Raw genomic sequence first — 25,785 nt, forward strand, 5'->3', positions numbered from 1 at the left:
ACATCCCCTCCTCTCCTTTCTGCGTATACGCAGAGCTTCATAAGAAAACACTGACTCATCTCAGCCTATGAATAGATAGAGGTCCATTCCCTCTCCACCACCTCTGAATCAGGGCGGAGGCAGGCGGAGATAAGGCTAATAAGGGTCCCAGCAAGGGCTGGTGTAAGGTCCATGAGGGGATAAGAGGGGAGGGTGGATGTCAGAGAAAGGAAGTAAAAGGAGGAGGAGCTGCTTGTAGATCTTGGTGGTGGTGATGTGAGGAGAAGGGGGAAAAAACGGAGGGCTAGACGAAGGTGAAGCCGGTGCTTGTTGCAATGTAGTAAGAGGAGGAGAAAGGGAGGAGGTGGTGTTGGGTTGGTGGGGTGTAAGGGCATCTCCAGAGGGAGTCAGGAGATGTTAAGTGGAGGGCTGGGACGGAGGGGAAGGTGTGGTTGGTCCTGTACCGGGGGGACACAGAGTGAGAATGAAGGAAAATGGGCCACGCTCCCGCTTGGGGAGGGAAGGAGGTAGACAGCGCCTGAACCAGAGGAGGAGGAGGAGGAGGAGGGCACATCAGCACGGCATGGACGGACAGATTAACTGTTGCTGCATTGATGAATTCTGTTCTACTCTACTGGCATCAGGAGAGCCACAGAGACGGAGCAAATAAAAGACTTTAAATCACCGCTATCTCGTCTTATTTCCAATGATTTCGCTCGTCCCTCTCTGAGTACGCATAACCGTCGCGATGCCGACGTTAATCTAGTGTATGGGAGCGATCTGTCTGCGGTGTAAAGCAACAGAGCAGAGGAGATGGAAGGAGTGAAAGCGAGGAGGCAGCTCAGGGAGGGAGGGCGAGGTATAGAAAAAAAAAAGTTATGGGGTGAGTTTAAAAATGGCCACATTCTAAATGGCCGGAGTAAATTGAGACCAACGGGGTTGGAAAATAGGACACGTAAATTTAGTACTCTCGATATTTTTCACTCCCTCTCTCTCTCTGTTTCTGTTTCTCTCTCCAGAAAAGGGGAACACACACAGTGGGTTGTCACATTTTCTAAACCAGGACAATGAGAAGGTAAGAAGAGACGAGTAGTGGGACGTTTCCATCACGCTGCACCAGGAAACCTACTTCACAGCTTCTGAGATAGATATAGATATAGCTCGCTCGTTTTCATTAAAGGAAACTTTAACTTTAACGTTTTCATGCTATTCATGGTTGGTATTCAATGTATTTACTTCCTGTAATCACCTCACAGTACAGTAGTTTTAATTCTTAGTGGCGGAGTCCGCCATCAACATGCTGCGTTCAGTTTAAAGGACTAACTGGACACTTCCTCCACATTAAAAGCTTTCATCTGGCAAAACATGGGGTGGCTTTTATTGTGGAAAATGCTTATCACCGAGGTCTGCAGCCGTCATCATGTGGAAAACTAAAACTGTGCGGAGGATGAAATCAGACTGATGTTACCCATGACATGGTGAAGAAAAAAGGCAGATTATTGATTATTTAATTCATTTCTTCATCGACGCAGTGTGAATTTGTAAACATATACATCAGCTGACACATTTCTGCATGAGGAGTTTCCTGCACCATGAATTCTTGGACCTTAAGAGTATTTCTTTGTAGGAATAAAATGTAGAAATTTTGCAGCCAGAGTTTGAAAGACGTGAGACATAGGAGAATATTCATTTGGTTGCAATCTGCAACTTCACTGCCGGGTGCCACTAAACCCCACACAGCGTATCTTTAAGTACCAACGTATCGATTGGCCGATGCGCCTTTGATACTAACTTCAATCTTCTTACGTAAGAGTTATTTGTTTATGAAAGTTCCTTCTGGTGCACCATGGTAGCTCATCTGGTGAAGTGTGTGCTTCATACACAAAGGCTCAGTCCTTGAAACAGCAGCCTGGCTTCTTTTGAGTAGATTTGCATATTATATTAGAAGATTTACTATATCTGCGTCAATCTGTAATCTATTATATTTATTGTATGTATTCATTTGTGGTAAAAGAAACAAGATCAAGTTTCAGGAGTTCTGAAAAGTTCCAGATAAGTAAATTTTCATGTGAAGTTTTTGCAATTAAAAAATAGTCATACAAGCAAGTGGCAGCGACACACGGACAGAAAGAACAACAGAGAAACAGTGGGGGAATAAAACTGGACAACAGGCGCAGCAACAACAACAAAAAAAAAAGAAAGGAAAGGAAAGAGAACATATCCAGGATGAAAGGACAGATCAGAAAGCTGTGACAGGGGGTTTACTGTGCTTTACCCGACACGACAAAATCCATGAATGAACCAAACAATTAGGGGAGAGAGACGTGAAAGAGACGCGGACACAGAGAGAGAGACGTCAGGCACAGGGACGCTCGCTTTTTAATTCTCTTATCGTTTACAAATGCTCCTAATTGCGTCTGTGTTTTAGCGAGGACGAGGTGCTGCCAAGCTGAACGGCACATTACATTAATAGAGTACAGGACCTCGGCGATTGCTACAACAATAGGAGCTATTGTAGGACATTAATTGGGGAATATGAATGCAGGGACGTTTCTGCTCGACCCTCCGGACTCGGAGCGTATATCGAACAGGAAATGACGGCGAAGCAAGTTGATTATTTTGTGACCAAATAAAATAAAATAAATTTGAGGGTAAACACAAACACAAGAGGACGAGGGCAACATGTTTCTCTGGAAAATGAGGTATATGGGTGTTAATTGTGCCTCTGAATTCACCCCTGCGATGTGATTAAATGCTTCCACTGGCACACACACACACACATCCTCCGCAACAATTATCCCTGGACACAGTTCAACACCGATTCTACACTCTCATCGAGGCCTCGGAAGAATTAGTACACACACACACATAGGGACAAAAAAATAAATAATCACTCCCTCCCTCTTGCTCGTTCTGCTCACAAAAGGCTCGGACACCCACAGGCAAACGACCACGTTCGTAAAAAACAATGAGGAGAATTATTTGGGCAAAAGTTAATTGATCGCATCCTGTTGTTTTGTTCCTGGGAGGAGGCTGCCAGTCACACACAAAGATTTCCCGGGAACACGTTTGTTTGTGCGTGGGAGCACTTCCACATCCACAGTGTGTGTGTGTGTGCGCGCACGCGATGACGACTTCGCAGCAGCTCATCGTGAATCTGCCTTAGCGTTGTCTCTTTAATATTCATACATTAATTCCCCTTGTAAGTCTTAACATATACTTATGAGAACACGTGTGTGTGGGCGTGAGCGTGCCTGCATATGTTTACACGAATGTTTTTCATGTTACAGTGCGGTTTCCCTCGGGGTCATGAGGGTTGGCTCCTGTTCCCTTTTCCCGCTAATTGCCGACGATCTCACATTTAAATCCTGGTGCACGAGCGGATGCTATCTCTCTCCTAATCTGCGGCACCGAGCAGCCTCCGCTCCACAGATTAGCTGTTCGTATTATGCAGTGGCCCTGGGGGGTGATGGGCGACAACTACAGCTATTTGTACCACTACAAAGCCGGTACCTTCTAGACAAGCTGAGGAAAACGGCTCGCCATGTCTTCATAATATGAGCATTAGCCAAAAGCTTTAGATCGTACTGATTGCTGCAGTCCAACAGACGCTGGAGCGGGACACCAGGCAGGGTGGTGCTGGAAAGCACTACAGACAAAAGACTGGCAACTACAGCCACGTTGGCTAGGTAACAACACACACACACACACACACACACACTTGGATGCGTTCCCTCTCTCTTCTCCGTCTCCTCCTCCTCCTTTATCTTGTCTTGTCTTCCACAGATGTGGGTACAGCTGCGCTCCATCCGTCTTTCTCTCCTCCTTCGTTTCGGCTGCGATTTCCCGAGCGAAGAGGCGGATTTCGTTTTTTTTTTTTTTTTTTTCACGTGACGTCGGTTTACGTTCGGATGGATGGCGCTACACCACCTGCTGCACTCCCCTCTGCAAACCACACGCTGTACGTCACTCCGTCTCCGGCCCTCTTAGTGCACTCATCCTCTTACTTACCGAGCAACCCTCCCGCACTGATCTTACTCATTGATATAGATGTGAGTGCCCTTTGCCTCCATCCGTCTCTCTCCGTTCCCCTCCTCCTCCTCTTCGTTAATGCTGGAGCCGCCTGGCTTCCTCTTTCCATCCCTTCAACTATTTAACTTTCAAACTTAAAAACACAAGTTCGCTCTTTCTGTGCACGAGCATGACCACTTCCCACTTGTGTGGCGAACTGCAACGTACAGACGCAACCACAGTGTGGTAGATGTATTGCGGAGCTGCTGCAGTTTTTGCTCCAACCCCAAGTTGGTAAAAATGCAGTTTTGTTCTTGTTACAAATGTCAGAATGCTCGTGGAGTCATGATGCAGGACGTGATGGAGATCGCCACAAACGCTCCTTGCGGATGCAGAAACGAGTTCTCCTGATTCTGATTCGACCCGACTCTTCACACTACAGCGGTCCGCTCCAGACGGCGTACGTTTTATGGAATTATCTTGTACCGTTTCCCCCAAATTCTTTCCCCATTCGGCCCACACCAAAAATCAAAACGCTGTATCCTCCGCCTCCCTGTGTCGCTCCATGTTATCATCCCTCCTCGGATGTGTAATGGAAAAGGAGGGGTTGTCTTGCCAACTGTAATAGCAGCGTTTGGCCTTCAGTTTCGACGGCGCACACATCTGTGTGTGTGTGTGTGTGTGTGTGTGTGTGTGTGTGTGTGATGGAGCGAGGCCGTAAGATAAACACCTCATATTGCAATCCCCATTTCCCGATCTTTGTCAATCTATTTTCCTGAGACACTCGCTCACAATAAAAAAAGAAAACATCCCTCAACCCAATTTTTTCTTAAGCTCTATAAACTTTCATTCCACCTTCTCCACAATTACTCTCTATCGCTTTTTCTCCATCTCTGCTGTCCGTGAGGAAGAAAAGTTTCCTCTTCTTACTCCTCCTTTCCCTCCTCATCTCTCTTTATCTCTCTCTGCATCGCACACTTCCTTTCAGAGGCATCTCTCTCTCTCTCTCTTCAGTCTGAACGGTGTCAAACTCTCTCTCCTTCTCCGCTGTTGACTCTGCCCTTGTCCTCCACCCTCATCTGTCCATCACCTCTACGCGCAGCCTCATCTGAACCCCGCCTTATCTGGCCCCCAAAACCCCTCAAACAAACGCCGGGCCTCTCCCCTCCCGATCCACTTTCGCTCAAAGTAGAATTTCTTCCACCCAATCTCATCCTCACTATCTCAATTTCTCCACTTTTACCTCATGTCTTCTCTCTCTCTCTCTCTTTCTGTCCGTCTCCCCCCTCTCTCCCTCTGATCCTTTCTCTATCGTATTTTCGCCACTCCATTGTCTCAGCCCATTAGGCAGACACAAATCCGTTTGGAGACTGAGCCTTAGCGCGGCCCCCGTCCTCACTCTCCTGGGCCCCGGTGCAGCCAGGAGGAAGCTCTCAGGAGATGCAGACTCTGGCTTGTGGCCGGGGGAAATCCATTTAAAAACCTCTGCCACAAAACACTGCTCTTTCCCGCTGCCTGGTGCACTCAGGGCATGTGTGCTTAATGAATGATACTGTCCCTGCACACACACACACACACACACACACACACACACACAGAGGCCTCCTTAACTATCCCCTTACTGTTTCTCCTGTCCTCCTACAACCCTACACCATAAATGCTCTCACATACAGGAGGTGCTCTAGAAGATTTAGATCAGGGGTCTCCAAACTACGGCCCACGGGCCACATCCGGCCCGCCTAAACAATTGGAGTGGCCCACTTAACGATCCCAAACAATCCCTCTAAACATGGCCTATTTTTCAGAATTGCATTTTCCTATTATAAAATATCCACACCTAATGATTAAGCTTGGCATTCTAATTAAAATCTTATTTACAAACTATTTACAGTACTAGCTAATTTTCATCCCCTCACACAATGGTATATTCCAACGTGACTTTGCTCGTGATCAACTTCCACACAGTCTGCCCGGGGGATTCAACTCGGCGGGTCAGGGACGGCCGCACAGTGCGGGAGGATCCCCTCGTGGGACCTCTCCCCGGTGCTGGCTGGCCTCCACCGGGCGCATTTCCTCCACGGCAGTGCCCCGCGACCGGCTCTGGGTCGGCTTGGAAAGGCCCGGGGGGCGAAGGTGCCTCACGGCTCCGGCCGCAAGCTTTACAGCGCCCTCCTGCCCGGACCTCGCCGCTTCCCGGGGCCGTGGACTTAGTGCTCGCTGCGCCCTCTCTGCAACTGTCGATTCGCAACGTAACGCAACTTTCACTTCCTCCCGCAACAAAATCGCAACAAAAATGTAAAAAGCACCGCAACGTTAATCGCAATTTTTTTGAAAACCTGATGCAACATCAGGGATTATAGGCCGCAACTATTTCAAAAAAGGCCTGTGAAATCCTGGTGGGACTGATATCATTTCCGGTTATAGACTGACCCCCCATCACAGAAAGGCAAGTTGATGTGACCCGCACCGAAAAAAGTTTGGACCCCTGATTCAGATGTTTTGAGCTGGGTTAACGGTTAAAGACACACGTGGCCACAGTTCAGGGGCAGGATATTTAAGACAGTGGAGAAGGTGTGTGCATGCGTCGGCGCTGGCGTGATGAAGATGTGCGTGCAAGTGCAGCAGGTCTCGCTTGGAAGAGTCCAGTTTTAAATGGGAGTGGACGGGTTCCCTGCCATCTCTCCTCCTTGGTTGCTCTAATGAGAATGAACAGGGAGAAGAGTTTCAGTGGTGGCCACTGGCCTCGCCGCGTCACCTCCACTCATGTCTCCGCTGGTACAAAGACCTGTTGACACCACGGGGTCAGCAGTCAAACAGGAGAACATCAGCACGGCGTCAAGCCGAATGTTGTCAGCGCTTTTTTCGTTGCATGGAATCCATGTTAAGCTTCCTTCACTAGTTACCATTGAATACAGCTGGATCTGTGCACAAAATACCAAATGAATGAGCTGATTTTGTGGAATGGGGTCCAAGCCCAGATCCCAGGCGGACACAGATAAAGCAGCAGCAGATTGCTTTATCCCATTAGGCAAGGCCTAGTAAATAGGCAGAGATCTAGCTCTCTGTTCTGGTGCAATCTCCAGCTGATCCTGTCACTGGCGTCGGCTCTGGTTGGCAGCGTGTCTTTCAAGTCAGACATACCGGCTTACCCTGCCTGCCTGCTTGTCTGTCTGCACCCAGAGTTAATACCGATGCAGTGTGGCGGGAGGTGGATGAGGAGAGGAGTCGAAATGGCGTCACCGTTTTGGGAAAACTTGGTATTAGGAGGACAATGGAGGAGCTAAGTTATGTAGGGCACATTGTTTTTGGGAGGAGGCAGAGCTCTGTTGAAGCATTTCACAGGAGTGACTGCAGTAAATACATCCATGATTGACAGCAAAATGCAGCCAATCGAGGTGAGAGTTCACCGACTGGCCTTGCAAGAGGCAAACAGCGTCATATCTTACACTTTTACCAAGCAGAGGAGTTGAATTGGAGTTGGTTTGCCATGATTTTGTTATGTTTTTTTAGTTTTTACATCTGAAGATGAGTTCACTGAGCGTCCTACCTTTGCAGCCATGACCATGGAGGAGCCGCCGCGGACTCCGAGGATGGGGATATGCGTCTGAGCTGAGATGAAGTCGAGGATTTGGGCGATGGCCTCCTGGTCGGTGTCGTCCCCGAACACGACGCCCTGCAGCCAGTGCTCCGTCATTAGGTCACAGATGCTCTTGATGATGCTTTTAGGGTCCGTCTCATTCATGGTCAGCACCTCCACGTTGGGCGCCAAGTGGAGGAAGTCCTCCTTCTCCCGCCCCCCGGCCAGCGCCATCTCGCTGGAGTTGCCCACCAGGACGACGGCGATGCTGAGGCCGCGCAGGATGTTGGGCAGGGCCATGTGGTGGGGAGGGGGCTGAGGGATGGGGATGTAGTGGCCGCCGCCACCGCCTCCCCCGCCCTTCTCTCTCCGTGAGTGGCAGGCCGGGGGCAGGTGGAGAAGGCAGAGCAGCAGGAGAAGGAGGGAGAGGCAGAGAGAAGCGCTGGTGCGGCGGTGGAGCGACGGAGGCGGGGGTGGATGTAGGGGTCGGACTCGCCCCTCTTGCTCCTGGGCGACCGAGGGGGCGGAGGAGGAGGAGGCCCCGGCTTGACCGCGAGGCGGGCAGGGGCTGCGGCAGCCGCAGACAGGCATGCTGGAGGAGTGGGAGAGTAATACCTGGAGAGATAGACAGAGGAAGGAGGAAGGAGGAGATAGAAAAGAAAAAGAAGGAGGTAAGGCGAGGTAAAGATTTGACAAAGCAAAATAAGGAGAGGAAATAAAGGGAAAAAAAGAGAGGCGGGAGATGGAGAGAAGGAGATAGAGGTTAACGTAGCACCGTGCAACATTGATTGAATAAAGTGAATTGCCGAGAGGCTACATGCATCATATGAATCAGTGCATATCAATATCAGTCCGCAGAAATGGGGCATTGAGGGGGGGATGAAGGAGGAGAGAGCTCGTGGAAAACGAGGCTTTAAAGACTCAAAGAGGGATGAGAGGAGAGGTCACACTTGACACACATAAATACTGCATAAACACACACACGGATACACGGTGCGACGGCGTACAGTTTACGTATAATCTCACCACGATCAATAATTCATGTGGAATGTTCTGAAGAAGCATTATGGTATGTATTATGGAGGATATAAACTCTCCCTCCAGATGAGATGCTGGCTTCTTGACAGGGCAGGAGGAGGAGGAGGGAGGGAGGGAGGAAGCAGGGAAGGAGACAGGAGGGGAGAAGGAGGCGAGCCGTGCGGGGAATGCAAACGAGCGAAAGGGCAGATGGAGGAAAAGAAGACGGCTCCGCGCCAAACTCCGACCGACTGACAAACTGTCTGGAGCGGAGATGAGTGACACACCAACCCGAGACGCAGACAAACCGCCTGACGCCGAAATTGATTAAGTGATTGACGGCGGAGGCGCTCGGAGCAACTCGCAGGACTTTGATATGATACCCACTCCTCCCTCCCCTCAACCCCTTCATGGCCTAGTTTAGCACTCGCTCAGTTTCGCTCGCTGCTTGTCCATCCCTCCATCCTTCCACCTCCCTCCCACGTTCTACTTGACCATTTCTCTCTGTGACTCTCTCTCTCTTCTCCGTGCTTATTTATAGAGCTTTTCATTAATGGGGATGCAGACGGGAGAGGAAGGGCCATGTGGGCCGGTGGAAAGAGAGAGAGAGGGAAAGAAAATGAGCAAGATCCAGCGAAGATGAGGAGATGACGGAGGCAAGGTGGGACAATGGCAACCAAGCTGGAGACATGGAGAAGATGTGTGTGTGTTTACATCCGAGTGCGTGGGACGTGGCACGTGTCCTTTCGAGTTCCTCGGCATATAGTCGGTGTAGGTGTGCGGTCGGTGGGAATAGATGTTCACTCCGGTTTTGGTGGGCAGAGATACCCAGGACAGCGGTGGGTGTAGTTGCTCATAAACTTGTTCTGAGCGGTGTATTGTGCGCATATCTCGTACATGACTGCCTTTATAGCGAGGCAGATGGAAGGTACAAAGCACAACGAAAACACTAAAACAATAACCACGCTGTGAGGCTGACAGCTAATAAGACAGGAAATGACAGGAGAGGAAGAAAACAGCGAGAAGGAGATTGAGAGAAGGATAAAAGGATGTATGCGGAGATGACAGAACAACTTCTTCAGGGAAAACTAATTGCTGGAGGTTCGTCAGCTCTAATTACAGGTCCCTGTGTTAATAGTCAATTGCACACCACTCTCCGGGAAGGATGGAAGGAGAGGTGGGAGGGAAAGGAATGAGGGAGGGATGATAAGGAGACAGAGGAAAGTGAGGAAGGGGTTGGAGGGAGGGAGGGAGGAGTGGGAGGAAACGGAGAGAGAGAGAGTTAAAAAAAAACGAGGAGGACCTTGGTGGTGAGATGCGAAAGAAAAAGATGAAAGACAGCGACAGGAGACGGAGAGAGAGAGAGAGGGGGAGAGAGAGAGAGAGAGAGAGAGAGAGAGAGAGAGAGAGAGACAGTCAGAGAGAGAGAGAGAGAGAGAGAGAGAGAGAGAGAGAGAGAGAGAGAGAGAGAGAGAGAGGAGAGAGAGATGCCCTCTTTGAATCTGGACTTCTCTGGCAGCACTCTGTTCCATGGCAACAATTAAAATAGGCCTACATGCGCACACACCACAGACACAGTTGATGGACACAGAAGATACACACACTCTCACACACACCCACACACACACACACAACACACACAGTTCTCAATAAGCATTGATCATGTAAATGCAGTGATGTGGGTTTATTTTACACGCCGATTCCCGTCACGCACAGATTAGCATAGAGACCTCTGACACGTAACACACACTTTTCCTCTCACACACACACACACACACACACACACACACACACACACACACACACACACACACACCCCCACCCTCCAGGGTACAGATATATTAGCCAACGCACTGTGTAACTCCAATGATCATTAAACGATGAGGGCCATTAAAAATCCCACAGTGATCAAAGCTGTCTCATGAAGAAACACAAAAGGCGGCGTATTAAGCCGTAGATTACACGAGCGAGGCTGTGACACTGAATGAACCCACCCACCAACCCCCCTACACACACCTCCACCCGCCCGCCAGCCCCTCGCGTCTCACCCACCATTTGCTCTATTAGCCACACCAGCGCGCACAGCATCCGTATCAGTTACACACGGGTGGACCGCAGATAGTCTCTACCAGCCCGAGACCCCTGAGGTCCAAACCCTCCCTGTGCGCACACACACACACACACACACACACACACACACTTTTCTTTCCAAAAATGCACAAGCACATATATTTAACATGAGGAAAGTGTGTGTTTGCAGATATTTGATAGTGTGTGTGTGTGTACATTTAATTAATGAGGGGGAATAAAGTGCTTCATTAGCAGGTTTATTTTTATTTAAAAAGGAGTGTGCGGAGCCTCACAAACTCCAGTTATCTGATTTATTTTACAACATATGAGACTAAAGATTAAAATGATGTTTACTGATCGATTAGAGTTGAAATTATTCGATATTTAATCAATAGAAGATCAACTATTTTGATCATTTATGTATCTTTTTTTAACTAAAAACGGCAAAACTGATGACATGTAGATATATTTTCAGGTTTTCTTTCTTAAAATAAGACCAGGAGGTTTTTCTCTTTCATTTCTAACTAAATAACAAACAATTTAAGCGAAAAAGCAAGGTGTTTAACATTCGTTTAACGTTCAGATAATCATTCAGATAATCAGCGTTCGTCGGCTTCATCGGGTCTGTGCGAGGCGTGGTTTGATCCATCATCAGATTTGTGTGTAGTGCACAGCATCACCTTTCTGCAAGTGAGCGAGAAGAGCTCGGATAAAAACACAAACTCGGATATCTCAGTGTGGAATAACCAAAACTATATTAACACCACAGGCTCTTTTCTTTTTGTTTTTTTTTCTATATCCTGACCTTTTTGCACCTCCTTAAGATGAATCATTTACTTGGAAGCGTAATCGGTATATTGAACTGAGTGTTGTACTCTTTTCATGTTTCGTTGCCAGCGCGTTTCATGCCAAACGTTCTGTTTCCAATGTGCGTTCAGCGCCGGCCAAGATCTGCTCTGGACAGCTCCAGCCTGCAGCTGACTGCGAGACATTCATACATTCCTACGAGCACAAGTGAAAAAAAAAACAATTCTGATGACTGAGTGTTGGTGACTGGCTAATTTTCAGACTATATACAATCCTCATCGTGTAGCAATCCGTCAAGACTGACCCAGTGAAACACTCTTTAAAGGATAGTGTGGCTAATACAGCGAGATTAAGCTTCTGTACTGCGGTCCCTGTTGCCTGGTTATGACTGCTTCAGCCTGCATTACTGTACAGATGCAACAACGCGTCGGCCAATTAGGTAAGAACACAGTGTTTCAGGTAGTTACCCACCCCGACCAAACAAAACCAGGTACTAAGTGGGCCCAAATGGACGATAAACGATGTAACAGTCATTAATGAACATCAAGGCTAACATGGCTCATATTGCCGTGGTGGAAAGTTGACAGAGCAGAGGGATATGAGGCATGACGCAGACATTACAGCTCTGTAATTGGCTCCCTTCTCCTCCTTTTTTTTTTTTTCTTCCTCCGTCTTATTGTCAGCTATAAATCACGCAATTATAACTAGCAGGAGTCCACGGCGGATCTCTGCATGTGTCAAATACAGGCCGACTATTGGAGGTCAAACACACACACACACACACACATTACACAACGAGGCTTTGCAGTCAATCAAAAGAGCATGCCCGGACTTACAGGTGAACAAACATATTGTTCAAGTTTTGTGTTTAATATATGACGACTGAGCGGCGCTCGGCTCCAATCACAACACGCTCTCGCTCTCGCCGTCCATAAATCCACACAGGACGGGGAGCATTACTGCTGAGCACGCTGTGGAAATGTGTGTGTGTGTGTGTGTGTAGTTGATGAATTTGGTTTGAAAGGTTGTGAACAGCGCGAGCAGTGGCTCGCTCTCCCCTGATGCATTTTTAGAACTGACATTTATGTTGTTTTTTTCTTTTTCTCTCTTTGTTCGACTGAAAGCCAAAAAAAAAAAAAAAAAAAAAAAAAAGGAACCTTGGCGCTGATCTCAAGCGGGATGAGATGTGTTTTTGATTCGACGGCTGGACGGCACATGACGATATTGAAAACATTTTTCAGCGTTTCAAGAAAGGCGAGCACCCCCGAGGAGGAGGAGGAGGAGGAGGAGGGGGCGTGACCTCTTTGCCAAACCTGCACCAAACGTGAGAAAATGAAAAGGAACGCTGGTCTAATGTGCGAACTCATTGTAAACCGCTCTGATAAATATTCATGCGGGGCTGTCTGTGCAGCCTGCTGTGGAGGTGGAAGGTGTGTGTGTGTGTGTGTGTGTGTGTGTGTGTGTGTGATGATGTGTTTGGACCTGTGTCTGTACATGATGTTCTGAAGCAGCCACTCACCAGCCCCCTCACTGAAACAGACCAGCCAGGCTTCACTGAGGCTCCACGACCAATCCGCCCGGCATAATGGTGTCTATTTCCAGAAAGAGGGGACGCTGAAGGGCCCCCATCGCTCTCTCTTCCTCCCCGATTCCCTCTCTTTCTCTCTTCTTTCATTTGAACTCTATCTCCTTCTCTCTCTCTCTCTCTCTCTGTTCTATCGTTTTGTCTCTTCGAACAATGCTTCCTCTCAATTCTCCCACTTATCTTCTCTCTTGCGCTCGCGCTCTCTCATCGCCCTCTCCTCATTACGTGCTAAGTGTCAGGTTTGTCGATGGTGTTATTTGCATGAGAACTGGAGGACAAAGGCGACCGGCAATTTTTCACATTTTACTGCCTGGTTTGATATTTAGCAGGGCGGCGGAGGACGGTATGGAAAAAGACAAGTCTCGCTGTATCTCTTCGGACAACTGCGAAACATCCCGAGAACATTATCTTAACCCGCCATGCCAGGCGTGCTGCAGCTGCTTCGTCCCTCCTTTTAATTGAAATGAGAATGTCACGATTAGAGCTTCACGTATCAGGAGTTTGAAAGATGGCGTCTAAATAAACCCACGCACGCACACTCGAGGCTACTTACGGGTCTAATTCGTTTGTGTTTCGTGATTTCATTACAGGGAATGAACAGATGAGGAACTTCAAGCGTGGCTTTTAACGTCCTGCGGGGGAGAAAGGACTCCAAAGGCTCGATATTAGCGACTTTATTTTTGACGCCTGTAATCTGACGTCGAGTTGTTTGGCGCCACATTGTGCCGTCCTTTGTGCTTTCAAGGCTAAACCCTCAGGTGGCGCCTTGCCCTGACCCAGAACAAGTGCCGACAGGTGATGAAAGAAAACGTTACCTGGACAACCTCTTTGACCACACAGCGGCGAGACGTGGGGGCGGCTGATCACACACACACACACACACACACACACACACACACACACACAGATAGTTTGAAGGGTTATTTCTCTTTTTATAGCTTTGAAAATTGGCTGTTGTCGCAAAAGCAAAAAGCTGTAAGCGACTAAAAGCACGGTGAGGCAGAAACATCCCTGAGACGTACTGTAGATTTTTAGAGGTTCAGACGTTTAGTGTCATTTCAGATGATCGGAAAATGAACTTTAAGTTTATGGATAATTAGACGTACAGATGTTTGTTATATATGGAATAATTATGGCAGGAGGGGAGCAGCAGGGGGTAAAGTCACTTCCTGTGCATAAGGTCTATGATTACGCCTCTGCGCTCATTCCCTGCTTTATTTATAAGTTGAGTGCCTGTGTGTGATTTGTGTGTGTGTGTGTGTGTGTGTGTGTGTGTGTGTGTGTGTGTGTGTGTGTCTCGCAGCTCGCCCGGGTCTCTGCATCCATGATGAATATGGAAGAGTCCTGGGTGAGTTGACACCGACGACCCCGCTGATAGAGTTGCTCCATGTTGTGTTAAGCCACTTTTTTTTTTGCCTGGACAAGACGTGTGTGATATTAAAAGTGAAACTCTGGCTGCTGCGACACTCATCGATATTATCCACGGCTCTATATTTTATTTTCCAGTCAGGCAGAAGAACAAAACGCGCCGCAGGCCTCATCTGGAACAAACTATTGACTTTAAATCAGTTCCGATTTGTTTACTCTTTTTTAAAATCATACACACATGTGCGGTGATGTTTTGTTCCTATAAAAAACTGCAAGTATTTGCTTAAAGTGATCAGCTTTTTGGGGATAGTTCAGGTTATCTGAGGTCCTCATCCTCCAGTAGACGACGGTTGACACGCCTCCAGTTTGGATACGGAAGCTGAGCAACGCACAGCAGCAAAACCCAGCTGAAAACATGCAAGTCAAGTCAATTAACTAAATCGACTTTAAGCTCAAGGGTAGCATTGGGGATTACACCTGCTATTACAATATTGTTTTTGCAACTGTGTGGTCAACTTCAATTTGCACTGAGCGTACCTGTATTTATTTAATAATGCAATTGATTAAAATCCCTAAATGCAGCGGGCGGCTGCGTTTTTTAAAGCAGCAGACAAAGATTAATAAAGGTACTCTTTTCATTTATCTGCTGTAGTGTTGGTGGGAAACCAAAGAGCCTGTAGTTCCATGCCAAGAGAACAGAAGGCAAGGGCAGGCAGCGGGTGCATTTATAAAACCATTATTAAATGCTCCGTGATTTCTAAAATTTACACAAAATTGGTTAGGAATGGACTCGATACGACGAGCCGAATTTGATCCATGCTCGCTGGCGCCGAGCCCAAAGCCTTAACAGTCTGTAGCTCTCGTTATCTCGGATGCAATTTAAGGTAAGCCCTGAGACAAATCATGTGGCTTCCCCCAAATGAAGTGGCCGTACTTAATGAATTAATAAAATTGTGAGGATCGTAAAAATTCAGAGCTGGCTTCCAGCCAAAAGAGTCCGGGTGGAAATCACGTAAAAGAATTAAACAAGTTGACGCCAGAGCCGATTATTCTGTTTATGGATCGGGTTTTAGAAAACTTCAATCTACACTCTACTATCTCCTGCACTTATTCGTTACTGTACATGTATCAGACGTTCATTTCAGCTTTCTCAAAGGTCTTAGTCGTCGTGCTGAATCATCTTCTGCAAGGCAACTGTCCAGTACTGTAGCTGGAGCTGAAGGAAGTGCTCATTGGTGCGATTATTCTGGATTATGTGAGGCTTTTTGAGCTGACAGTCGCTGGTTGTGTTTGTCCTGGCTTACAAAGCATCACGTCTGATATTAAATATTGTCCCCCAGTTGAATAACTAAAAATCTAGTCCTGCTGCCCAAGCTCCCAGCAGCTGTTCCTGGCCATGTCCATGCCGCCGAGCTGCCCAGCGAGCCTGCATCCCATCCAAAACAAGGATGCTCCCATAGGACACATTACAGTGTAAGCGGGGGGAGTAAGCCATCGCCAGAGCACTTGGCTAATTCGCCGGGCAGACGCGGACACAGTGTGAAGCGTTTTCTCATCGTTTCCTGAGATGTGGCAGCTGTTCGGACGGGTAAAACTGCCCGCAGCTGTTTGATGATGTGCTGGTCCTGCAGCTGAGGAAGTCAAACATAAGGGATAATGCATGATCGACTTCCACACACTCCCATGAAGCCGGGGGGGTCATGCTGGAGTGACAAACAGTTTTGTCTCAGGTGGTGTGTGTGTGTGTGTGTGTTTGTCTTTCTAAGACACGCATGGCTGTTGCTGACCATTTCCCAGCTGTTTGTTTCTGCATATGGAGTCTCCTACAGACACACAAAGACACTTAAACGCCTGAGATTGACAAATGTGTTTTGACAACACTCTGGGAGATAAGCACTTGGTCTCTAGGATCTCTCCCAGGGACACATTTCTATTTACACCTACTCCACCTCGCGGAGGAGACGCTTAATCTTCCACAAGATTTGTGGCTTCCGCTCTCAAAATCCCTCTCGCCACTCTCGTTCTTCTCCTCTTCCATCCCGACTTTCCTGTTCTTACTTCCTCCTCCTGCCTCGTTTTTATCCGCTCGCCTTCTCCCTCCTCTCTCTGCTCATCTGCCTCGCGTGTCATTGCGAAAGACCTTTACAGGAGCGTTCATACGCAGTGGAGTCACGCAGCGGACGGCATTGTCTGCTGAAAGGTGAATCTAGGGGTAGGTATGGTACATCGCGTGGTGCATTGAGTGACCCCTCGTGCCAATAACGGCGCTGTAATCAGTTTAAATGTGTTTCATTGGCAGCTTTTCACAGATTAGAGCCACAATAATCTGTCCTCCTCTATCCATCTCATTCCAAGCAGTTATTTTTGGCACCGGGATTCTGCCTTTTTTGGATTAGTAGGTGTGCAAGTGTTTGTTTGTTTTCTGTTTATGTGTGTGCACGAGCGAGAAACGACGCAGGTATCTGCAACCCCGCTCCATTGTGGAGAGGGAGAAATAATCTGGAGTGGATGCCGGATGCAGGATGGGGTTTCTTAAAGAGGAGATACTGACACACAGAGCGGCAGAATCTGCCTCTTCGAGTGGAAATCAACATTTCATGGGTACGCTTGGATACATCAAAACCCGAGCCCTGAAATATGCTTAAGCGAGAACACGGCCTAATCCGCTGCTGTGGTGTGTCTGCCGTGTCTGCCAGCACAATACGCACATCACTAACCCTGCAAAGGGAAGAGGACAGGAAGCTGAACACACTCTACACAAAAGATTCATATTTACACTCCGTCTACTTCCAGTAGATCTTCTAATAATTGGCCACGGCTTAATTATTTGCTCGGCTGTAAACGCCTATACGATTTACTGTAATTTCACGAGTCCGCATGTAATAACAATAATCTTCTGATTCACACCACCTCTGCAAACAACACTGTGGAGAAGCCATCTCCTCCCTCCACCCCTCAGGCGGAGTATTGACTGATGACTTTCATTTTGGGTTATCAATTCTGTCGCTAATTTTACACCTTTCAATTAATTCCAGGTATTCTTGCGCAGGACCCGCTATGCTTAGAAGCTGGCTTGGATGGAGTTCACCATCTGAGGGTGTGATGTGGTTTCTAAACAGGAGCCCGTTAATGCTCACACATTTAAAAAAAAAAACAACCCCAGCCGTTTTTTTTTATGGCCGTTGTTTTTTCGCATGATCATCACAATTTTCCTGCAGACGTAAGGCTGTCACGGCTGTCTCTCTCCCTCACGCTCTTCCTCTGGCTGGCGTGCTGCTGAGCGCCTTCTCCACGGCTGCTGCTGCTGCTGCTGCTGCTGCGGGATGATGATGAAGATGATGAGACTCTCCAAAGGGATAATGACATCTACAAGCGTCTCTCCAATGGATGTCCCCCCGGATTTAATCCCCACCTCAACGCTCAGCCTGAGAGAGAGAGACGAGCACCCCCGGAGGAGAAACAGCAGACGGGCAGGTTTGCCAGTTCGACAGGCAGCAGCCACTGCTGATACGCAAAGAGACAGTTCAGTCAGACTGGCCAGCTCACCGGCAGACGTGCAGCAGGAATAGAAGCAGACAGGAACAAACACACTGCCACAGGTGAACACCTAAGCACAGTGGGTGGCACCTGAGTAAAAAAACCGGTCTGTGCAAAGCCTAAGACAGCTTTTCTAATCCGAGAACAGTGTGACAGAGTGTCTACTGCAGACACACAACACATGCAAGTGTTTGCTTGGTGATAGTATGTTGCTCTTTGAGATGAGAATATTCCAACCCTTGAATGAAACCAGCTTTTTTTAAGCTGCACAGGAATTATTTTATGTTACAAGGTCAACGCAAGTGGTCAGCTTCACAGTGACAACCTTGCAAGCTGGCAGAGATTCCAAGTCTCTGCCAAAGGACACCTCTACGGGTCAGACGACCCGGTAGGGGGACTGCTTTAAGGGCACGCATCATAGTTCCCCGCTGTGCCAGCCTGCTGCCGCGCCACGTCAGTTTAGGACGCCAGTCAGCGGTGAAATATAGTTCAGTACACATCGAGACGGATCATCAAGTGTGCCTGGAAGATTCATTGTAATCACTTGAAATCACATGGACGGCAGATAACATCAGCATCCGAGACGCAGGCCGCGCACTCGAACTAACTTTTCAAACACTTCACTTATAAATATTCATGCATGCAAATCTAAATCCAAATGGTGGTGCCGACCGTGGGGAGTGTGTGTAAAGAGATGATCTGACTCCGGCTCAGGTCAGGAGACCTTCAGAGCTTTCCCCCCAGCGCCTGTCGCCATGACTACCCCGGAGGACTCCATTTGCGGTGCCACACACAGTCGGGCGGAGGGAGCTCCAGCACCTTCAATTAGCAACCCATTATCATTCATGAGTTTGTTTGTGCAAAGCTGTAAGATTGAATTCCAGTTAGCACTTCCTCCGTGCTCTCGCCCTGCTGATATAATGTAAAGGGAAGTGGTTGGTGGGGGGGGGTCAGGGGGCGGCTCCACGCTCCGTTCCGGCTCCACTTGGCTAATTTCTGCTCCGTCGAGGCCCGGCTTAGCCCGCGTCTCTCCCCGGGACTGTGTCAGTTGTGTTTGCACGACATGCAAAAGGTCATAAATTAGCGATAGGGCTCCTTGAAGGAGACATGATGTTAAGCTTCGACCTGGTGGTAACTCCTAAGAGGAGCTTTTAAGACTCGCTGCTTTGCATATGAATGTATTCAGACATTTTGGAGTTTTTATTTATTTCATTTGAGGCGGTATACGCTGCAAAAAAACAAGAGGCTGCTCCCCGTCTGAAAAACAGGAGCCGTGTCTGCTGTTTATCTCAGACGCGTTCATCTAATGTGAGCAGTGGACAAAAGCTTTCATCATCGTGACTGCTCTGACAGGATCATCCGAGCCAACAGCAGCATATTTCACTCGTTGGGACATAATTAAAGGAGTGGTAGTGTCTGTGTGGTAAACAGTGCCCACTGGCCTCGTCGCTTTAGTGGCGCGTTTCTGTCCTCCTGGCTGTTTTGTGTGATATAATGGTGTTGACCCCAGTGGCGCCAGACCCTCCATATTGAGTTATTAAATTTATGCAACCCGCTAAGCTCCTCAACTATTTCACAATGATGTCAACCTTCGGGAGCGGGGACGCGCGGCCGAGGCCTGCTGCTGTGGACGTTCTCAATTTCGGGTTGGAAAATTGAAGCGGCGAAGAGACGGAGAGAGAGAGAGGAAGAGTCAGAGGGGGGAGAAGAAGAAGTGAGCCCTGGATATTTTATTCAGTGGCAGCGGAGTACAATTCATAATCAGAGCCGGCTGATTCACAGTTTTAATTAAAAAGTAGCCTTATAGCGCCGGTGGTAACATCTTGATTTATGAAGACCCGACCGCAGGCTCCCATCCACCAGAGAGAGAGTGAGTCCACCGTGGAGGAGGCGCGAGCGTTCATGAGGAGGGGAAGTGTCTCGTTTCTCACAGCAAGGTGGTTTCAAACGTGGGCACATAACTCAGCGCGAGTGTGTTGGAGCGTGTGCTTGTGGCAGGCATATGTGCAGGTCTGTCTCCGTTCCAGCCCAGCCGATATAGATATAGATATATATCGCCACGGCCAATACTGCGGGTCGATTTCAACCTTGGTGTGTAAGTAAGAAAAGTAGAAAAGATGTTTGAGGTCATTTAAAGGAGCATTTACGAAGTTTGTTTATTTTAGAAAACTAGAAAACGTTCAGCTATGTTGGTCACGATTCTTTAAAAAAACAAATTTAAAAGGTCCAGTGTGTAAGATTATGGACTTCAGACATGAAATATAATAATTCTAACTATGTTTTTATGCATGTACAATCGCCTGAAAATAAGAATCTGGAGGCTAAATACTATAAAACTTAATACTGACTCTACACAGGGCTTTTCTAATGTTTGTTTCCCCTTTACACTAAGAAGGCGAGGGTGATGTGAGGAGCAGCGAGTTGCAGATAAATCCAGAACACTGGACCTTTAAGGGATATTCATCAAAAATCACGTTAATGTTAATAAATAAGAAATATTTGCAGATATACTTTTTAAGTCTCAACATATGCCGGCCTGCCTCCCCTTAATACATCCATTGATAATCAGTAATAAAGTGATTATAACGCATCTCTGATAACCTGAAATTTGAATTATTTCTGTCACGGTCGTTTATGTCTCCATTATACTCCGATCGTAAGACGGCGGTGGAAAGTCGGCATCAGCGTGTTTGGACACAAACAGTTTTTTCCCACCCAGCAGCTGGAGTGAACTGAACTGTCTATCAAAGTATTTATTGAGCAAAGAGTAACTTTAGTTTGCTTGTAAAGTAAACGTACTTTTAATTCCAGGTTTATTGAGGCCCCTCACCATGTTGGAGCCACTTAAGGACTCCTGCTGCTCTCTCTTACGTCAGTATCGGTCTGGCTCCGGTCTCTATGTATGTAAGCGGCTACGCTTCATGATACCTCTGACCTGAGACACTAAAAATAAAAAATAAATAAAAAGATAGCATAGATAGATATATAGATATCTGCTGCTGGTGGTGGTGGTGGTGGTATAGATATTGGCTCCGGAGTAAAAAGCCTTTTGGAAAATGGCCAGCGCTGCAAATTTAAGCATGGCTGATGGAATTTGCTTTGGCCTGACAGTAATGTTAAGTTTATGTCAGCCCCTCCATTTAAATCACCAGCATAACACAGAATCTCTTGATACAGAGAGATTTTAATTAAAAAACTGTGTGTGTGTGTGTGTGTGTGTGTGAGAGAGAGATAAATGCAGGGAGAGAGCATGACATGAAGGAGAGAGAGAGAGAGAGAGCATTAGATGAGAAAGATGATGCAGGGAGTGAAGCAGGAGGAGCGAGATAAGTGCAAAGTAAGAGCTTGTTCTGTGTTGAAATGAAAACAGAACAGTGTGTCTCTACTTTCCTCACGCCTGCTTTTATTTTATTTTCAAGGCTCACTGCAGTCTTCCAGGACTTTTGCCTCGTGTGCATTAGCGCATGTGTTTTGACTTCCGATTCTTCGTCACTCTCGATGATTGATTTTTTTCTCGCTCGTAATCACGACAGAAACCACGCTAAACGTACACACACAAACACAAAAACACACACATGTACATGCTTCGACATGCACGCCGGTCCGCCTCGCCTCTACGCACAGGAGGGAGGGAGGCTGCATCGGTTTGAATGATGCATACACATACGATCAAATAATCCATTTATGTAGAAGGCACACGAGGCCTCAGTGTTAAGTAATGAACATGCAGACACTCTCTCTCTCTCTCTCTCAACCTGACCCATGCAAGCGTATCCATACTGCCTCTTCAGTTACATGACTGATCTATCACTGAAGATACACATTTGGAGAGAGACGTACAGCAAGACAGCAAACATACACCAATCATGTCCATATAAAATGAGACAAAAATCACTTTTTTAAATGTGTCCTTCCGCTATCTGCAGACTATGAAGTTAGAAATATAAAAACATCTCAGCACTGCATCATCAGCGACGTGGAGATGCAATATAAAATGGATAAGCAGGTTTTCAGATCGCATTTCACAACTTTAGCAGGAGAAGAAATAGTAGAAGACGACATCGAGCCGATACTGTGGACACTTCATCACCACATACCACAAAAGTCAACATAAAATCTTCACCATCCACATGTTGTCTCTCCTTTTTTCCCCACAGAGAGGACAACGTGGTACGTAGATGAGAACTAACGACGCGCCGTGCAACCGAGGAGACAGTATCTTATGTCACCCTGAGGGTTTCCCTACTTCATAATAGATATCAGACACTTGGGCAGCAGTTCCAGATAATGTCAGAGGGCAATTTTGTCAAGACGGATAATATAATTCTAGTGGACTTAAAATGAAATATGGCATTATCATGGTGTCAAAACAGAGCTCGCCCTTTCACTGGGAGGGAAGCGCCTCGGTTCAAACGCAGCTGCTGTTATCTACTGATGGAGGTTTTATGTTCGATGCAAAGAGGCTGCAAATGTCACATAAAGCTGTTTTTGTCTAAGGAGGAAGGATTCTTCCACTGGTTGTATTTGTACCTTCATGCACAGTTTCAGGACGGCACCTGTCCGTCGTCACCACGCCTCCATAACTGCGACGACTATCGACGTTCTGATCGGGGCTGCGGCCGCATAGCGCTGGCTGTACGGCTCAGATAAAGCCCTGGAGGGATTTATAGTTACAATTACAATGTGTGAGAGCCACACGAGCCAAAACAGCTCGAGTCTTCTGTCGAGTGTTCAGTTTCTGAGAATTAATGTGGACCGTGGATGTCCTATAGACCTACTTGCCTGAGACATTTTAAGGCTGATTGCCTCTCTACCCTCCGCTGGCTCTTATTATACTGCTAACTATATGTTTAATGGAGCATCTCGGTGACCCGGCAGGCCGATGTGCATATCGTGTATTTGCAACAATTTCCCAGGTTTCTCTCTCGGGGGGGCGTGCTGTGTTTTGCTATATCGCCGTCCAACGAGGAAGAAAAGAGGAAAAAGTCTTGAAAGACTTCCCGGTTTGGTGGATTGGAGATTGACAAATGCAGTAAGTCCTATCGATCATCTTTTTTAGTATTCAGGAGGAGCGCTGACGGCCCAGCTCTCTCTCTCTCTCTCTTTCCAGTCACAAATCCTTAATGGGGGTGCCATCAGGGTCCGGCTGCGTGAGCGTGTTCTAATTGTCTTATCTTTGGAGGTGGCACATTCTTGGACTGAGGCTTAATTTAACACCCAGTCCTCCTCTGGCGCTGGTGTTATTTACACCCTGCCCCATCAGGCACACACAGAGTCACAAACACCTGGGACTCAACCCTCCAAAAGTATTCTTGCACCCTCACCATCACCATCGCCATCCTTTCTCTCTCACACCCGTGTCGTTGCTCCCCTTGTTGCCTTCTCATCCCCACCTCCACCTCATTGTAAATTAATTGGCGAGCTGTCGTCATGTGACACCGGCCGCATTCGAAACGAGCACGCTCTGACCCTCGCCACCGCAAAGTTACACACCTCTGACAGCGCTGCAGAAACAAGAGTCCGGAGTGTTTAGCACTTTTTAAAGGTTAAAAAACAAAGAGAGGCTGAAGGTTTCGGTCTTTCCTCTGCTGAAACAAGTCGGCTACATTTATTATCCTGACAGGAAAACAAGAGGTGAACATGTAGAAATACTGTCAAATATCATGTCCACAGTCCAGCGTCCACATCTGGATGAAACCTGTCGTTTTAATGTGACCTGCAGCCGTCTCGCCACTATTTGGGACAATCAGTGTTGTTCTGGTTTCATTTTTAGAAAGTACGGTGGTGAAATGTGGCAACAGGGTTGATGCAATTCAGCTGCATCGTTGCAGCAGTTTTATCAAAATCCCACCAGCGATTACTGAAGTATTAAGAAAAACAACCGACGCGACGCCGCTCACAAGTGACGGCGTGTGAATATTGATCGTATGAAACCTCGCGTGCAAAGAAATGTTTGTCAGGAGTTTTTTTTTTTTTACAATTGAACAGTCGGAGCGTTTACGCCGTCTTCGATACTTCTCAAACTCCGGGTTCTGGGCCTTCGGGGGGGGGCGGATCAATGCGAGATGCAAACAGGAACAATCGACTGAATAACACACAAGAGGTTAAACGGCTGCTGCATGAGAGCTGCATCATCTTCAGGTGCGTTGAGTTTAATCAGTCAGACTTTGACAAACCTATTATGTTTGTGTCCCGTACAATAGCTCACATCGCAGTCTCTCCCTCCCCCTTCTCGCTTTCTTTTGTCTGCCTGCCTGGTTGGAAGTATTACAGCATCTCCCTGTTCTATACAAGATAGATTGGCACATACAACCTATTCTCTTTTCCCTCCCCTCCCTCTCTCTCTCTCTCTCTCTGCAGCCTGGCTGCCACATATCACCAGATTTTGACAGTACATGGATGAGGTCCCTCAGAAAGGCATTAACTCCCTATGGGGAGTTCTCCTGCTAAACTCCTGGGGGGCATTTTCCCTTAACACAACCCAATCAATAACTTTTAATGTTATCTACTGGCAAACAGAGTCACAGCAAAACAAAAAAAGGCCGAGGAGGAGGAGGAGGATGGTAGCTGCTGCCTTGTGTCCGGGTCATCTCCAGCTCAACTCAGTCAGAGATGGTCGAGGGTCACTGTCCATGCCTGACCGTTCTATCTTTGCAACATCACAAACAGGCTTTTTATGCCTCTATGTGTGTGTGTGTGTGTCTCAGCTGATGATGCACCAGCCATCCAATCTTACATCAGGAGGGGGGCGTAGCTCACTCTTGGTGGTGGTGGTGGGGGGGGTATAGACTGATTTATCGTCCGGTGGAGCTTTCATAATGGGAAAGAAAAACGTAGCTTAGCGGAGCGGAGACGGAGAAAAAGAAGTTTAAGCAGCATTACTTAGTTGCGGCTTCTGCACAACAAGACATTAATCAAATGTGGTAAGTATGGCATTAATCATGCGCTCTGACACAGGTGTTATTATTTCAAATTAAAGCTGGATTTGAGGAGATGGCTTTAAATCAATGGTGACAACAGCGAGTCGCCGGAAAGTTGGACAGAGTCGTGTAAAACTCAAACAGACGACGCGATATCACGAGTTTTCAGAGGGAATGGATTTCAACGCTCCGCCGATCGTTCTCACGGCACGCGAGTGAAAGAAAGAACACGTCCGGTTTATCGTTCAGCTGCAATCATCCTTTCTCGCAGGCGCGCAGCAAAACATTCTGACACCGCATTGTTAGTCCTGCAGGCATGAGCGCGAGTGTTTCCTGTCGACCGTGGCTGCGTAAAGATGCTGACCTGTGGCATAAACACACACACAGACACACACACACACACACACACACACACACACACACACACACACACACAGGCGCACCGAAACAAATCATTCACCCGCTTCAGCAACACAACCTCTAGGTGAGGCTGGGGAGAAAAAAAACAAGTCAGCTGTCAGCACGGAGCCGCTCTTCCAGACAGCTGCTCAAATACATGCACTAGCTTTTAGTCAAAGTGTTGTGCAGATATGTGCATGTGCAGTATATATATATATATATGTGTGTGTGTGTGTGATGAAACCACAGTGAAATGCATGCACCCAAGTATAAACATGCCAATTAAACACACTGTAATACACACACATGTGTAGCCTCACACAGAGATACATATTTATCCATCTAGGGATGCACCTAACAGACATTTATGTTCGTAGTTAATCTGTATTTTTACAATGACGCCAATTTTATTGAGTCTAGAGTCTGGAGAGTTATACAGGGTGGTGTGGAGGAAGAGATAGGAAGTGAAGAAAGGAAGTTAGTTGTTGTAGTTTCGCCTGCAATTTGCACAAAAA

General features: G+C 47.4%; 1 protein-coding gene across 4 annotated transcripts in view; it reads right to left on the reverse strand.

Annotated features, from left to right (window-relative positions):
• grin2ba (glutamate receptor, ionotropic, N-methyl D-aspartate 2B, genome duplicate a) overlaps positions 1–25,785 on the reverse strand; it is a 110,107-nt gene that overhangs the window by 74,726 nt on the left and 9,596 nt on the right. For all 4 annotated transcript variants that reach the window (XM_027285495.1, XM_027285493.1, XM_027285496.1 and 1 more), the window contains one exon: positions 7,538–8,182. In XM_027285495.1, the coding sequence (XP_027141296.1) occupies positions 7,538–8,182 (645 nt within the window). The remainder of the gene's footprint in view (positions 1–7,537; positions 8,183–25,785) is intronic.

The sequence above is a fragment of the Larimichthys crocea genome, chromosome XII (assembly GCF_000972845.2).
Source record: "Larimichthys crocea isolate SSNF chromosome XII, L_crocea_2.0, whole genome shotgun sequence".
NCBI lineage: Eukaryota > Metazoa > Chordata > Actinopteri > Sciaenidae > Larimichthys > Larimichthys crocea.